Source organism: Procambarus clarkii, chromosome 30, assembly GCF_040958095.1.
Source record: "Procambarus clarkii isolate CNS0578487 chromosome 30, FALCON_Pclarkii_2.0, whole genome shotgun sequence".
Taxonomy (NCBI): domain Eukaryota; kingdom Metazoa; phylum Arthropoda; class Malacostraca; order Decapoda; family Cambaridae; genus Procambarus; species Procambarus clarkii.
The window spans coordinates 17091581-17108466 of record NC_091179.1 but is presented as its reverse complement, the minus strand read 5'-3'; the positions used below and the strand labels follow the sequence as shown (position 1 = coordinate 17108466).

Genomic DNA, 16886 nt, shown 5'->3' with positions numbered 1-16886 from the left:
ACAGCTCCACCAATCACAGCTTCACAACCCACAGCTCCACCAATCACAGCTTCACCAATCACAGCTCCACAACCCACAGCTTCACAACCCACAACTCCACAACCCACAGCTTCATCAACCCACAACTCCACAACCTACAGCTTCACAACCCACAGCTTCACAACACACAGCTTCACAACCCACAGCTCCACCAATCACAGCTTCACCAATCACAGCTCCACAACCCACAGCTTCACAACCCACAACTCCACAACCCACAGCTTCATCAACCCACAACTCCACAACCTACAGCTTCACAACCCACAGCTTCACAACCCACAGCTTCACAACCCACAGCTCCACAACCCACAGCTCCACAACCCACAGCTTCATCAACCCACAGCTTCACAACCCACAGCTTCATAACCCACAACTCCACAACCCACAGTTTCATATCAGACTACTCCAGGCAGAAAGGCATAAGCTTTACCCTCGTTACCTTAGAACCACCAACCAGCCCGAGACGCCCAAACGACTACCAACCTATTGGTTAGACAAGAGCCTATACAACCCCCCCCCCCTACCTAACCTTCTGGGAACGCGGTCAAAACATGTTATGAACAGCCTCGCCAACTGGGGTACAAGGGAACAAGCTTTGATTGTGTAATGACGCTGACCATGAAGTTTGGGGCCATTTCCTGTTTTTGCGTCCACTTTGCTGGCTGTTGAATGATTGAGAATCTATCTGTACACTGCGTTAGTGAAGAGAGAGAGAGAGAGAGAGAGAGAGAGAGAGAGAGAGAGAGAGAGAGAGAGAGAGAGAGAGAGAGAGAGAACGAGAGAGAGAGAGAGAGAGAGAGAGAGAGAGAGAGAGAGAGAGAGAGAGAGAGAGAGCGAGAGAGAGAGCGAGAGAGAGCGAGAGAGAGCGAGAGAGAGCGAGAGAGAGCGAAAGAGAGCGAAAGAGAGCGAGAGAGAGCGAGAGAGAGAGAGAGAGAGAGAGAGAGAGAGAGAGAGAGAGAGAGAGAGAGAGAGAGAGAGAGAGAGAGAGAGAGAGAGAATATTGGTAAGGTTAAAATACAGTTTGTCGACATTACTGGTAAATTTAACAAAATGCTCAATGATAGCAATATACAAAGTCAATTCTTTGATAAAACAATATTGCAGCCAATAAAATGGAAGCGAAATAAAGCACGATGAATGTTGCAAATTATCAGTTGCCTCAATTGCTTTTCAAGTTACGCAAAAGTTTAAAAAAAATATATAATAAAAATCCAATAAATTAATAATGCGAATAATTGTATTGCAAGTTTTTATACACAATAATATTTAAATATTGAGATTTTGTGCTAACACTTAGCGTTAATAATTATCAAGAACAAGGCAATTACAACCGTAAAATTCTAGTTAATGTGGACATTCTTTAGGCCCGTCGTCTCCCGCAGGGCAGAAGCCGGAAGCCTCCCATCTTTTTATGGGATGGAGGAGCCGACCCGCCTATGTTAGTCACATCCCCCTCACCAGTCACCCTGCATAGTCTGGTTGAACCTAGCGACGAGCTAGCCACTTACAAGACACCTGTACATCGTTTCTCAACCTCGGCAGCCTTGTTTACGTTATTAAACCATTTTACATGTTCCGAAGCTTTGCGAAGTCAGCTACACCAGTACAACGCCAAGAGGCGAACACCAGAGCTGGAGCTCAACCCCAGTACACACACACACACACACACACACACACACACACACACACACACACACACACACACGCACACATACACACACACACACACACACACACACACACACACACACACACACATACACACATACACACACACACACACACACACACACACACACACACACACACACACACACACACACACACAGGAGGGGAAACTCTGCCAGTTTTAACAAAACACACAATTATATATGATAGCCGGAATGAACGAGGAGAAAAAACGGTAGAATACCTATCGACGATGCCGAGGATCAACGTCCCCGCGGCCCGGTCTCTGACCAGCCCTCGTGGTTGGCGGTCTGGTTAACCAGGCTGTTCGATCAGCCAGACGCATGAGTCACAGCCTGGTTGATCAGGTAGGTGGGGGGGGGGCGGAACTATTGGATAACACACAGTAACCATGGGACATGGTGAACACGCGTCGTTAAATCGGTTAAAATTATCATTCTGAACTACATAATTAGTTTCGCTATACACTACTAATAAATAATTCATATATAATATATACTTCGCTTTAGTTATAGGTGGCTTAAGAAGGGAAGTACAGCGCACTGTATCCTGTGTTTACAGGCCATCATTGTTTTGATTCACGACACTGTTGTTTGCTCAATTTGATTCGGAACATGGACGTGGCAGTTGGAAAAAAATTGGGGTCACAGGGAAAGGAAATTGGTGAAATGAAATTGGAACACTGGACATTTAAGCTACCAGACTGGGACACGCAGAGAGAACATTTTCTCATAACTCGTGAGAATTTAGACGTAACGACTTCAACAGAACTATAGTTTGGCTGTGAAGAACAGGTGACAGTGCTCGGGCTCACCATAGCCCGTGCTACTTGGAACTTCTTGTTCCAGATAGCGAATCTTTAACAATAACAACAGCTGTTAGGGCTCCGTCTAATTACCCAAAGCTTCCTAGCATTACGTAGGTAAGGAAGAACTATGATATATTTACTGACTATAATGTTGGTGCTGAATGTAGAACATGAACAAAAAAATCACTCTGAAATAATATAATTTTATAATGACATTAGACGAAACTAAATGGCAGGTGACGCCACAGGAAGTCGACGATCCGAGCGACATTATAAAATGATATTATTTCAGATTAAAAATTATATATTTTTTTCGTGTTCTACATTCAGCACTAACATTATAATGAGTAAATATATCATAGTTCTTCATTACCTACGTAATGCTAAGACGCTTTGGGTAATTAGACGAACCCGTTGAACACCTACACCAAAACAATGACGGAGTAGATACGAAGTAACAAGAGAGAAAGTGATGAAGTAGATGTAAGATAACACAGGAGAAAGTGAGGAAGATCAGATCCCACCTGGGACATCATATCCCTCCTCCCCCCCCTTCCCCCCATCTCATGACCCCTGAACCCGGGTTATATAACCTATATCTAAAGTATACCAAGCAAGATTTACCAAATATTTACAGTTCTAAAAATATATATTTATATGTATATTTATGTACACGTGTAGGCCTATATATATGTATGTGTGTTTTTTTTAATGGCATGTGGAGTTGACCCATAAATACAACTGTTGTATGGGGGTTGTTGTTGTTGTTGTGGAGGTGGAGGAGGTTGTATTATGTGTAAGGATGGTCACCTACACCTGACTCTACACCTTCCTCCAGGTTCTTGGATACACCTACAATATATATACACTATTTGGGCTCGTAACTACCACTGGGTAGCTACGAGGTACCACTGGGTAGCTACGAGGTACCACTGGGTAGCTACGAGGTACCACTGGGTAGCTACGTGGTACCACTGGGTAGCTACGAGGTACCACTGGAATGTGTCCTCCCACATATTTCTTTTATTATGTCTATCAGTCTTCGTTTCGAGTTGTGCGTTTTATTTATATATATATATATATATATATATATATATATATATATATATATATATATATATATATATATATATATATATATATATATATATATGTTTGATTATTTGTGTTGTACTAACGTAATATGGCTTTGGTTTTCAACTCGTCTCATAAAGAACTGTACAAATTTCCTATTACACAAGTTAGGACAAAAATGCATGAGTACTTTCGTGTGTGCTGAAGTGTGATCTATTGTACAGAGAACAGTAACCACATCTACTCCGAGCTGCCCTTAGATCCTCTTATCTATTTTATGCCTTTGACTATGATACTCTAACTTAAGGAAGTTAGGCTGGAGGAGTGGTCCCCCTTCCTCTAGCCATATATATATATATATATATATATATATATATATATATATATATATATATATATATATATATATATATATATATATATATAACTTATATATAATATATATGTGAGCTCACTTCTTGTGAGCCATCTTCGTCAGTTATATTTTGTTGACCCAGCGTCATTCAGTGCAAGAATTAGCACTGAAGACTTGACGGTATTAGATTATTCAAGGTAATTATGTCTAGAAATATATTGTCTAGAAATGTCTTGGCATATATTACAAGATGAAATTTATCTCGTCATTCACAAATCAAATGGCCACCAAAATATATTCAGGGACTAAAAGTACATTAACCTTAAACAGATAATTAAAAGTCCAACATCGTGCATGACAATTTTTTTTGTTGTCATAAATCAAATGGAAATAATTAACTTGTGGTGATAGGAATGGTGTAAAGGTTGCATAACAGCAAGTGACTCTTTCTTCCCCCGAAATTGTTCTTCTTGAACAGAAGTTGGTTACATAAGCTGGAAAATGTTCTCTCTATATACATCAAGTACAAAATTTCCTGAAATTCATTTTCCTCCATCATTCTCCATTAAGTACAATGAACAAAAAATCCCTCATACAAAATTTTAGGGATTAGGAAATGTTTTCAAATAACGAAGCATTAGATTTATCATCAAGTGGAATATTAAATTTATCTTAGATTTTATTGGCTTTATTACTAAATGGGCATGAAAGGTGAGTGTTGTGATGGTCTCAAAAGCAATGTATTAGCCATTAGGAGGGAGAGAAACGTTTGGGTGTGGTAGTGGGAGTGTGGTCACAGCACACACACACACACACACACACACACACACACACACACACACACACACACACACACACACACACACACACACCTTGTTTTATTAACATTCACACACAATATATCTTTGGGATAGAGTAGGTTGGGTGGGGGAAGGATATATATATATATGAGTTTTTCGGTTCGGTTAGATTAAAGTTTGGATTGGGATAGGTTATGCTAGGTTGATTTAGGTTAGGTTAGCTTGGACTAACTTGGGTTAAGATTGGTTTTAATGCGAAACAAAACCCGTTGGCGTACCGTATTGTGTACGAAATGAACCTGTACCCCACAAAAAAGAGGAGCCGTAGCTTGGGATCGAAGAAGATCCCCGGGGGTCCCCAAACAGCATCTAAGATGCCTTACCCCGGTGGTCCTCTCCTCCCTAGCCCTCCTCCCTGCTCTAGGAAGGCACTCCCCCCCCCCCCAACCAAAACAAAGTCTTAAAACTAACTCGACATGAGATCATAAGGCTGATCTTCACCCGTGCTTAAATTAATGTCAGAGAGACATATCCCCCCCCCCCCACACACACACGACTCAAGACTCGACTAGTTCTACAGCTTCACTACTCAGCCTATTGTCTTTAAGTATATGCTAAAGCAGTGGAAAGAGGTAAAGGAGATGGCACAAAGAATGGGTATATACAGTGGGCAACCCACGGTGATGCAAAACACAGTGCTCATCAAACATGTGACTAACACGCGTAAAATATATATATATCCCCCATTTGACTGTGTTTTGATCATGAGGTTGAAGAGCAGGTGTGTGTGTACAGGTGTCTTGGGGTAGCCAGGCTTGGAGCCTGGCTTGTAGAGCTCGTAGAGCCTCTAAGGGCTGTGTTTCATCTCTTGTTAAACCTGCAGAATCTCTTGATTCGCTTGATTTCTAACTCTTCCTCTTTGATATAATCCAGCAGCATCGGTTTGCTGGGAATCGCTTGCAGAATTTCAATATCTTTTCATCCCTCTTAAAATTGTCAGTCTTTACATATCCTTAAAAATTACTGCTTTGTATGTATTTTGTATACAGTAATCATTACCTTAACATTATGCACACATCATACTATTTAATTACGAAGTGTCCATTGAACTCGGGCACGTGCAAGAGTCTTATTATCTTAAGGTGGCCACGTGGCGACTGACGCGTCACGTGGTCACGTTATCAGTCACCACAATACACGTTGGGAGCTGCAAAAATCTTTTCCAAGATTATATCAACATTTTTTTCCAAGATTTGGTCCCAAGACGCTCGAACAAAAGAGCCTCCCAAGAGACAAGATAGTTCATAACTCACACAAGAACTACCATAAGAGTTCCTCTAACACCTTGCTAGAAGGCCAACCCTAAGTGCCCCCTTAGACGATGTTTCCGGACGGCGTTTACCCCAGACGCTCCTGCAAGTCGTTCTCTGACAAACTCCTTAAGAAATCATTCGCAGTAGCCATTCCAAGAAGTCATTCCAAGCTGGCATTCCTACAGGGCGCTCCGATGAGGCATTCTCAGATTGCATTGATGCCCCCTGAGTACATATATTACTTTAAAGACAATGCAATTCCTCATATTCACAGCCTGAGAACGCCACAGCCGTCTACAGATCTTAATATGCAGACGAGGAGTCACAATAACGTGGCTGAAATATGTTGACCAAACACAATCGACTTGAGAATGGTCCAGGACGGACCGAAACGTCGTCGTCCCTTCACTTTCTAGTGTGTGGTTTGGTCAACAGATCTTAATACATTTCACATGACTCCCCTGACGACCCATTCATCAGAACTGACTTACAAAAATACATCAATCGTGTCTGTAACCATTACATATTTGGCGTGGGAATATGCTGTATTCCCACACCAATACAGAAAGGTATACTCAGGTATACCACTTTGTATTAAATCCCGCAAAATAATCCCAGGGTGTTCAGTGTGCTTGTAGATGATTGTAAGAGGCCCTTAAGACGTTATGTGCCTATGTAAAAAGAACCTTTCGTCCTTTTAGAAATCTTATTCGAAACTTGCAAAATATTCGAGCCCTTCGCCAGGATATCGTAAACTCACTTATTTTCAGTCTATCTGATGATTTCTATCAAAAGGCTGCAGATTCATAGCCAAATATAACATCTACGTCAGCCACTAAGGTTCATTCAAGGCCTCAGAAAAAAATATTATTTATACAGAACCGTGTAGAGTTTATATATATTAAAAAAAGTCCACCACACACTTTCACTCGCTCAATTTCGTCACGTTACTGAACGGGGTGAGAATAGCTTGAGCTACCTCATCCCTTTGTGTGTATTTTACATCAATAAACTTATTTCAATTTCAATTTCGTCACGCAGAGCAGTAGGGAAATCATTTCCAAAATTTGACAAGGTTTTATAGACATTCTCACAAGGTTTCCTCAAAAAATCTCACATACACGGGCTACTCACACAAGATACTTTCATGCCTACTCGAGCTCACAATGCTTCATAGCCTCAAAACCTCACAAAACCTAAAAGAGCTTTCTCAAAATAGCATGGAGCTTAGTAGAGATTTATCCCGCCTCTCAAAATGTCACAAAGCCTCATTTGAGCCTTACTTAGGCTTGTACGAGCCTGTAAAGAACTCATAGAGCTTAGTAAAGGATTCATAGAGCCTTGTAAAGGACTCTTAGAACTTCGTGAGTTTCACAGAGCATCCTAGAGCCTCGAAGTGCTTGTCGAAACTCTCTCAGGACATTCGTAGAGCTTGTAGAATTCCTCTGACCCTCGTCTAAGAATTGCCAGCATTGATCTGCTGGTTGTAGTCTGCCATCAGTTCCTCGAAGTTGTAGAGGTAGCCGCCGTGTTGTTCCAACCTGTTGTAGAAGAGAAGAGAGCCAGGTCAGTCGGCGAAAGGTTGTAAGAATGTTAAGGGCGGTTGTGGAGGCGCGGGAGTAGTAGCTACAGAAATACAGTATTGGTAGCTTGGATCAGCTTAGCTGAGCACCTTCACGTGACCTAATAAAGAGAGGGAGGAGACGCAGAGGAACGAGGAGTAAGTCACGCTGATGATGGAGTGTAGAAGGTGTAAAGAGAGGAGGCCTCTCCTTCTCCACTCCATCATCACCTAAGGAGGAGAACCGCCCCAGGGGGGTGAGAGAGAGGGAGAGAGAGGGGGCTGCTCGCGCTAGGGAAGATAAGGCATATTTTCTTTCCTATGAGACGCCGTGAGAGTGAAAATCACCAGAATGATACGAGGAGGCAGAAAGATTAAAGAAACTGACAATAAAACCTTTAAACGGAAAGAAACTACAAGAAAAATAGGTTTCAAAAGGATGAACATTAAAAATGTGAATATTCTCATCGGTGCATTTTAATGTTAGTTTCATCAGAAGCGTATGAATGATGAATCAGAATGATGGTATTGATGCTGCGCTGATGTAATCAGGGGGATGATTATGTTCTCTCTCTCTCTCTCTCTCTCTCTCTCTCTCTCTCTCTCTCTCTCTCTCTCTCTCTCTCTCTCTCTCTCTCTCTCTCTCTCTCTCTCTCTCCTCCTCCACCCGGTAAGGAAGACCAAGATGGCGTTCATATGAAGACATACGGGGAAATATATATATATATATATATATATATATATATATATATATATATATATATATATATATATATATATATATATATATATATATATATATATATATATATATATATATACGGATTTACACTAATGATAAGGGCAGAGATTTAGATGGGAAGAGTAGAGATGTATAGTGCCCTCTTCTTCCCTGGTGTGTGTGTGTGTGTGTGTGTGTGTGTGTGTGTGTGTGTGTGTCAACTTCGGAAAGTGCGTGGGAAATGTGAGGGTAAATTAGGAGAAGATGGAGTGTGTTTGCGTGGATGTCAGAGCACACACACACACACACACACACACACACACACACACACACACACACACACACACACACACACACACACACACACACACACACACACACACACAATTTTAAACCCCCCACTATTCAGTCATTACAACGATCGACCATGCAAACCGCCAGCTCAAACAGACGAGTTACTCACTGTAGTTCAAGAAGCCGGCGCCGACGTGCCCTCGTGTGTGAGTATTGCCTCACAGCCATCACCACCGTCACGTTAATGATCAGGAACCCCACCACGCCACACACCGCTCCTGCACGAGGATGGAAACCGGTTCAGAAACCACTCAAGCCTAAGAAACCATTTCGCATGCAGCGGCTCCCGGGTAAAACCCCTCGCTGAAACCGCTTAAATGGCCTACAGACAGATGGAATATCCTTAGAAACGAGTTTACTGAGAATATCTTGATATCTAGAAACCAGTTTACTGAGAATATCTTGATATCTAGAAACCAGTTTGCTGAGAATGTCTTTATCTAGATACCAGTTTACTGAGAATATCTTTATCTAGAAACCAGTTTAATGAGAATATCTTTATCTAGAAACCAGTTTACTGAGAATATCTTGATATCTAGAAACCAGTTTACTGAGAATATCTTGATATCTAGAAACCAGTTTACTGAGAATATCTTGATATCTAGAAACCAGTTTACTGAGAATATCTTGATATCTAGAAACCAGTTTACTGAGAATGTCTTTATCTAGATACCAGTTTACTGAGAATATCTTTATCTAGAAACCAGTTTAATGAGAATATCTTTATCTAGAAACCAGTTTACTGAGAATATTTTTATCTAGAAACCAGTTTACTGAGAATATTTTTATCTAGAAACCAGTTTGCTGAGAATATCTTTATCTAGAAACCAGTTTACTGAGAATGTCTTGATATCTAGAAACCAGTTTACTGAGAATGTCTTGATATCTAGAAACCAGTTTACTGAGAATGTCTTGATATCTAGAAACCAGTTTACTGAGAATATCTTTATCTAGAAACCAGTTTACTGAGAATATCTTTATCTAGAAACCAGTTTACTGAGAATGTCTTGATATCTAGAAACCAGTTTACTTAGAATGTCTTGATATCTAGAAACCAGTTTATTGAGAATATCTTTATCTAGAAACCAGTTTACTGAGAACATCTTTATCTAGAAACCAGTTTACTGAGAATATCTTTATCTAGAAACCAGTTTACTGAGAATATCTTTATCTAGAAACCAGTTTACTGAGAACATCTTTATCTAGAAACCAGTTTACTGAGAATGTCTTGATATCTAGAAACCAGTTTACTGAGAATGTCTTGATATCTAGAAACCAGTTTACTGAGAATGTCTTGATATCTAGACGGAAATTTATGAAAAATCTGGTTTGTGTTCTTTCAATTTCCAATTTATTTGCTATAAATATTATTACTATAATATATTTAAATATACTATAAATATACTATAGTATATTTATAGACCCCACTACACCTAGTCTGTGTTTTGGACCCCCACTATCACTATGTGTATTTATATATATATATATATATATATATATATATATATATATATATATATATATATATATATATATATAATATATATATATATATATATATATATATATATATATATATATATATATATATATATATATATATATTAATTAAAACAAACTATTTAGCAGTTTAATGTAGACTAAATAGTGTTTGGTTGCTTGGAATAACTTTGAGACACCGGGGTAAATTCTTTTATGAAAATATATCGAGATAAACAAATCCACAAGGGCCGTGACGAGGATTCGAACCTGCGTCCGAGAGAGCTGTATGATTAATAATTCCGCGGTTAATAATCAATTTGGTTGCATAGTAACGAGGGGACTGGCGCCTGTGGAGTGGGAAGCGCCTCTTGGTGTGTGTGTGTGTGTAGTCATGATCAGAATGGAGATGGATTGGTGGATGAAGATTAAGCCACCCAAGAGGTGGCACGGGCATGAATAGCCCGTAAAATATGGAGACCGCCTCTTATGTATATGGTGATCACGTGACGGAAGGCTTGTCTAATGGCTGATTCATGTAAATGGAGAAGTGAGTTGCTTGTTCTGTATAAAGGACATTCGCGCTAACAGCTCCCCCCCCCCTAGCCCCTCTCCAGGTAAGCTACGGGCTCACCATAGCCCGTGCTACTTGGAACTTTTGTTCCGAGTAGCTGAATCTATAACAACAACAGCCCCCCGGGAAATACCAGGGGCCAGATTCCTATTCCTATCGACTACAATGGTTAGAAAAGCAGTTGAAAAATGGGACACACTATAGTGGACACTGTACGTCTATATCCGCCACCAAGATAATGTTATTAAAACAAAAGATTAAATCAGTGTGAAAAGAAGGAAACCCCGCCACCTTCATTTAAAACATTGACCCAAATATCACAGTAACGAGGTTATCGCGAATAACCGAACTCAATTACGGGCTCACCATAGCCCGTGCTACATGGACAGTTTGTTCCGAGTAGCTGAATCTAACACAACAAACAACAATCTCACTTCTCGGTGTATAGACCCTCAGAGCTGACATTTAGTCTTAACAACTTACGGGCTATTCATGCCCGTGCCAGGTGCTGGGTGGCTTAATCTTCATCAATCAATCCCTAGTCATAAACCGTGTTGAGAGGTATACTTGCTAATTGGTCATTAGACTGCAGGTGGCCTTAACTAATCACTGCCGCAAGTGATTAGACCCCAACACCTTGTACCGCGAAACTGGTCACGCCTCTCACAGGTCGCTTGGCTCAGTTTCACTTCACTTTGATCCATCCGACTATAAAACTTTGCAGGGTAACTGCTTGGTGGTCCGGGATGGCCATAGGGGGCCTCGTAGCCTGGTGGATAGCGCGCAGGACTCGTAATTCTGTGGCGCGGGTTCGATTCCCGCACGAGGCAGAAACAAATGGGCAAAGTTTCTTTCACCCTGAATGTCTCTGTTACCTAGCAGTAAATAGGTACCTGGGTGTTAGTCAGCTGTCACGGGCTGCTTCCTGGGGGTGGAGGCCTGGTCGAGGACCGGGCCGCGGGGACACTAAAAAGCCCCGAAATCATCTCAAGATAACCTCAAGATAGATCTCTCTTTGCATAAATTGGAAAGGAAACTTATCTGGGGGGGAAACTGCCAAGCCATTACGACTGTTTAGCACTTGGAAGGGGTCAGGATAAAGATTTGGGATGGGACGGAGAAGGAAAGGAATGGTACCCAACAACTTGGGCGGTCGGGGATTGAACGCCGACCTGCATGAAGCGAATCCGTCGCTCTACGGTCCAGCCCAAGTGGTGGCATAAATTTGAAAATTATATTAAGGGTAGGGAAGGTGGTGAAGGGTAGGGAAGATGGGTAGGGAAGGTGGTGAAGGGTAGGAAAGGTGGTGAAGGGTAGGAAAGGTGGTGAAGGGTAGGGAAGATGGGTAGGGAAGGTGGTGAAGGGTAGGAAAGGTGGTGAAGGGTAGGGAAGATGGGTAGGGAAGAAGGGTAGGGAAGGTGGTGAAGGGTAGAGAAGGTGGTGAAGGGTAGGGAAGGTGGTGAAGGGTAGGGAAGGTGGTGAAGGGTAGGGAAGGTGGTGAAGGGTAGAGAAGGTGGTGAAGGGTAGGGAAGGTGGTGAAGGGTAGGGAAGGTGGTGAAGGGTAGGGAAAGTGGTGAAGGGTAGGGAAGGTGGTGAATGGTAGGAAAGGTGGTGAAGGGTAGGGAAGGTGGTGAAGGGTAGGGAAGGTGGTGAAGGGTAGGGAAGGTGGTGAAGGGTAGGGAAGGTGGTGAAGGGTAGGGAAGGTGGTGAAGGGTAGGGAAGGTGGTGAAGGGACAGGGAAGGTGGTGAAGGGTAGGGAAAGATGATGAAGGGACACGGACGGTAGTGAAGGGTAGGGAAGGTGGTGAAGGGACAGGGAAGGTGGTGAAGGGTAGGGAAGGTGGTAACAAGTAGTTTAGAGGAGTATATAGTGGGAAGATTTCTGAACCACCTGTTAAATGCTCCTTAATTCGTCTGCCCCCCCCCCCCCCACTATTTATGAAAGAATAACAGCTTCAAGCTACAAGGTGAGGAGACAGAGACGTCACCAGACACTGAACAAGGGCAGGAGGAGGAGGAGGAGGAGGAGGAGGTACTAAATACTGAGAAAGAGGTATAGAGTACCTCAAACATCTCCATGGCAACCGAGAAACGCCATTAAATGCTCGTTTGGCAACTCTCGCCAATCAGCTGACGGACCCAAACATTGACTCCGAGAGTTCAAAGTGTGTGGGTGGCAGAGGGGAGGTGGCGGTGGCTTGTGCATGGGGTGGCGGTGGCTTGTGCATGGGGTGGCGGTGGCTTGTGCATGGGGTGGCGGTGGCTTATGAATGGGGTGGCGGTTGCTTATGAATGGGGTGGCGGTTGCTTATGAATGGGGTGGGGGTTGCTTATGAATGGGGTGGGGGTTGCTTATGAATGGGGTGGGGGTTGCTTATGAATGGGGTGGGGGTTGCTTATGAATGGGGTGGGGTGGCTTATGAATGGGGTGGGGGTTGCTTATGAATGGGGTGGGGGTTGCTTATGAATGGGGTGAGGGTTGCTTATGAATGGGGTGGGGGTTGCTTATGAATGGGGCGGGGGTTGCTTATGAATGGGGTGAGGGTTGCTTATGAATGGGGTGGGGGTTGCTTATGAATGGGGCGGGGGTTGCTTATGAATGGGGTCGGGTTGTGGGGTGGCCATGGAAGAGGATAGGAGTGGGTTGGGGGGGGAGAAATTTTATATTGGTGATGTTAAGTCATCTGGAATTTCATATTATTGTTGACACTTTTATTTTTAAGTATATAAATATTAAGTATAGAGTAAATATATACTTATATTTATAAGTATAAGTTAAGTAAAGAGTATTTTTAAGTTTAAGTATCACTTGACCTGACACACTTCTGTAACACACACACTTCCAGTCCTGTAATGTTCCCAGACACTGTATCTTGACTTTGACTTAACCGGAATATTTAATTTCTCCTCAAAGATTCAGTTCTCCGTCGAAGGTTTTGGCGGAGAATGGGTTTTGGTTTTGGGCTGGTCGGTAGAGCGACGGTCTCCGTTCATGCAGGTCAGGGTTCAATCCTCGACTTTCTAAGTGGTTGGGCACTGTTCCTTTGCCTCCCCGTCCCATCCCAAATCCTTATCTTGACCCTCTTCCAAGTGCTGTATAGTCGTAATGGCTTGGCGCTTTCCTCTGATAATTTCCTCCCCTTTTCTTATTTCTAACCACAAATCTTTGAAAATAACATTATGTTCATGTTGTTGAACTCTCAGCATCCACTCCTCTCACCGTTACTCCATAACTGCCAACGATCTGGGACCAGATTCACGAACCAGTTACGCAAGTACTTACGAACGTGTACATCTTTCCTCAATCTTTGACGGCTTTGGTTACATTTATTAAACAGTTTACAAGCATGAAAACTTGCCAATTAACTGTTGTTATTGTTATAAACAGCCTGCTGGTGTTTCGGAGCTCATTAACTGTTTAATAATTGTAAACAAAGCCGCCAAAGATTGAGAAAAGATGTTCAGGTTCGTAAGTGTTTGCGTAACTGCTTCATGAATCTAGCCTCCGGTTACTGCCTGTTTCCGGAGCTTGACGAATTAACGGCGAGTCAGTTACTGACGCATTCCTCTGATTCACTGGCGTTGTTTGCCTTGACTTCTCTGTTGTTCTCCCGTTAAATGATGAAGAGTTCTTGCTTGCTGTGTAATATGCTCCAGCCGGGAGCATCTCTATGTTTGATACCTGCTTGATGGGGTTCTGGGAGTTCTTCTACTCTCCAAGCCCGGCCCGAGGCCAGGCTCGACTTGTGAGAGTTTGGTCCACCAGGCTGTTGCTTGGAGCGGCCCGTAGGCCCACATATACCTGGTTGATGGGGTTCTGGGAGTTCTTCTACTCCCCAAGCCCGGCCCGAGGCCAGGCTCGACTTGTGAGAGTTTGGTCCACCAGGCTGCTGCTTGGAGCGGCGGCCCGCAGGCCCACATACCCACCACAGCCCGGCTGATCCGACTACAATGCGACTTCTTGCTACAAACAGCTCAACTAACATTGTGGACAACTTCTACATGTACAGCAAAAGGGGAGACGGGGGGGGGGGAGGGGGGACAATTTTTGTTCCACTTGAACATTGTTCCTGTACACATTGAGAGGTGTGAGGCTTTGTGCATAAACAACATTGTGCATCATTTTGACTTTTGACAGCTGTAGGCGATGAGTCACAATAATGTGGCTACAGTATGATGACCAGACCACACACTAGAAGGTGAAGGGACGACGACGTTTCGGTCCGTCCTGGACCACAATCGACTTGAGAATGGTCCAGGACGGGCCGAAACGTCGTCGTCCCTTCACCTTCTAGTGTGTGGTCTGGTCATCATTCTGACAGCTCTTAATATTTATGCCCTCATCTCTAACATTTCAACCACATCATGAGCTCCTCCACCGACCCGTCCTCCTAACTAGAACGTCGCATTTTGACGTATGCTTTACCTAAGGGTCAAAAATCGTCGTATTAGAAAATGGAGGCCGGTCGCGAAATTGACATTTCAGGTCCTTAAGTGGTAGGTTAGGATAAGGGCACTTTAACACGACAATTTCAAGACGTTGGTAAACCTTAGGAGGACGGGCTCCTGGAAACACAAACCGAAACTGTCTCTATTTTCCGCTTGTTACAACTTGAAATAAAGTTGTTACATCTTGGCTTAACGTGTTTATGACGTATTAGAACGTTGTTACAACTTGCTATATTGGTTGTTATAACTGGTTAGGTGGTGTTAAAACTTGCTCGAACGTTGTACCAACGTCGTAGTTTCGGTGTGTTTGGTGGGGCTGCGTCCACACACACATTGTCACGTAACTGTAGCTTGCCCCAACGATTATTATTTTTTTTCCGGGAGTCTCTCCTCTCACTCTCGGGAGCCGGTCGGCCGAGCGGACAGCACGCTGGACTTGTGATCCTGTGGTCCCGGGGTCGATCCCGGGCGCCGGCGAGAAACAATGGGCAAAAGTTTCTGTCACCCTATGCCCCTGTTACCTAGTAGTAAAATAGGTACCTGGGTGTTAGTCAGCTGTCACGGGCTGCTTCCTGAGGGTGGAGGCCTGGTCGAGGACCGGACACTAAAGCCCCGAAATCATCTCAAGATAACCTCAAGATAACCTCACTATATGACAGTCTCCACTTCACCGTCCTTTAACCCTCGTTAAAGCTGAAGAAATCCACAAGGGCCGTGACGAGGATTCGAACCTGCGTCCGAGAGCATCCGCTGCCTGAATCGACTGAGCTACGACATGGTCAAAAGTTAAAGCTTATTTTAGCCCTCTGTTAAAGCTCATTTCTGTTCTCGCAGTTTCATTCACCTCCAATTGACAACCCCTCACAACCCCCCCCCCCCTACCCAGCCACTTGGGCTGGACGGTAGAGCGACGGTCTCGCTTCATGCAGGTCGGCGTTCAATCCCCGACCGTCCAAGTGGTTGGGCACCATTCCTTCCCCCCCCCATCCCATCCCAAATCCTTATCCTGACCCCTTCCAAGTGCTATATATAGTCGTAATGACTTGGCGCTTTCCCCCTGATAGTTCCTTTAGTTCACAACCCCCCCCCTCTTCCCCTCATACCCAACCCCCCCCTCTTCCCCAACCCCCCCCCCCTCAAACCCTCCCCCTTCCCCTTTTGACCACCTCCGCCCCCCTCTCCCCACCCACCGAGTATGACGCTGGTGGAGGGGACGGCGCTGTGGGGGTCGCGTCTGGGCGCGTCCATGTGGCGTTGACTCATCATAACTACTATCCCTCCGTCCTCCGCCGACTGTCCTTCGCCCTCCTTGCGCCCTCCTGACGTCCAGGACGGAGGCTTCCTCACCGGCTTTGGAGGGGGCGGGGGCGGTGGGGGGCGCACCTCCAGAGCCACCGCGGGGTCCCCGTCTGTAGAAGAGAGAGACACAGAAAGGGTTATTTACTCATAAATATTTCCTTTTGTATTATTTTTAATTACTGTAATCGCAAATACATCGCAAGAACTATTTAAACTGGACCAACGCTTGACTTAGTCGATCTTGCTATACGCTCGTTTCCCAGCACATACAACAACAAGAGTCACCATCAAAATACGATTTATAAGCTAAACATAGTTCCTGCAAAAGCCTGTAGAGACAGATTGGCTAATTGAGCTGCGTACTATCGGAA

The 16886-nt window shown here is 43.7% G+C and overlaps 1 protein-coding gene across 1 annotated transcript in view; it reads right to left on the bottom strand.

Annotated features, from left to right (window-relative positions):
- Positions 1-4038: 4038 nt before the first annotated feature.
- LOC123751577 (uncharacterized) overlaps positions 4039-16886 on the bottom strand; it is a 58148-nt gene continuing 45300 nt past the window's right edge. Inside the window, exons 3-5 of the mRNA XM_069333956.1 lie at positions 16407-16625; positions 8824-8932; positions 4039-7619 (exon numbers count right to left, since the gene is read on the bottom strand). Of these exons, the coding sequence (XP_069190057.1) occupies positions 7535-7619; positions 8824-8932; positions 16407-16625 (413 nt within the window). The 3' untranslated portion in view covers positions 4039-7534. The remainder of the gene's footprint in view (positions 7620-8823; positions 8933-16406; positions 16626-16886) is intronic.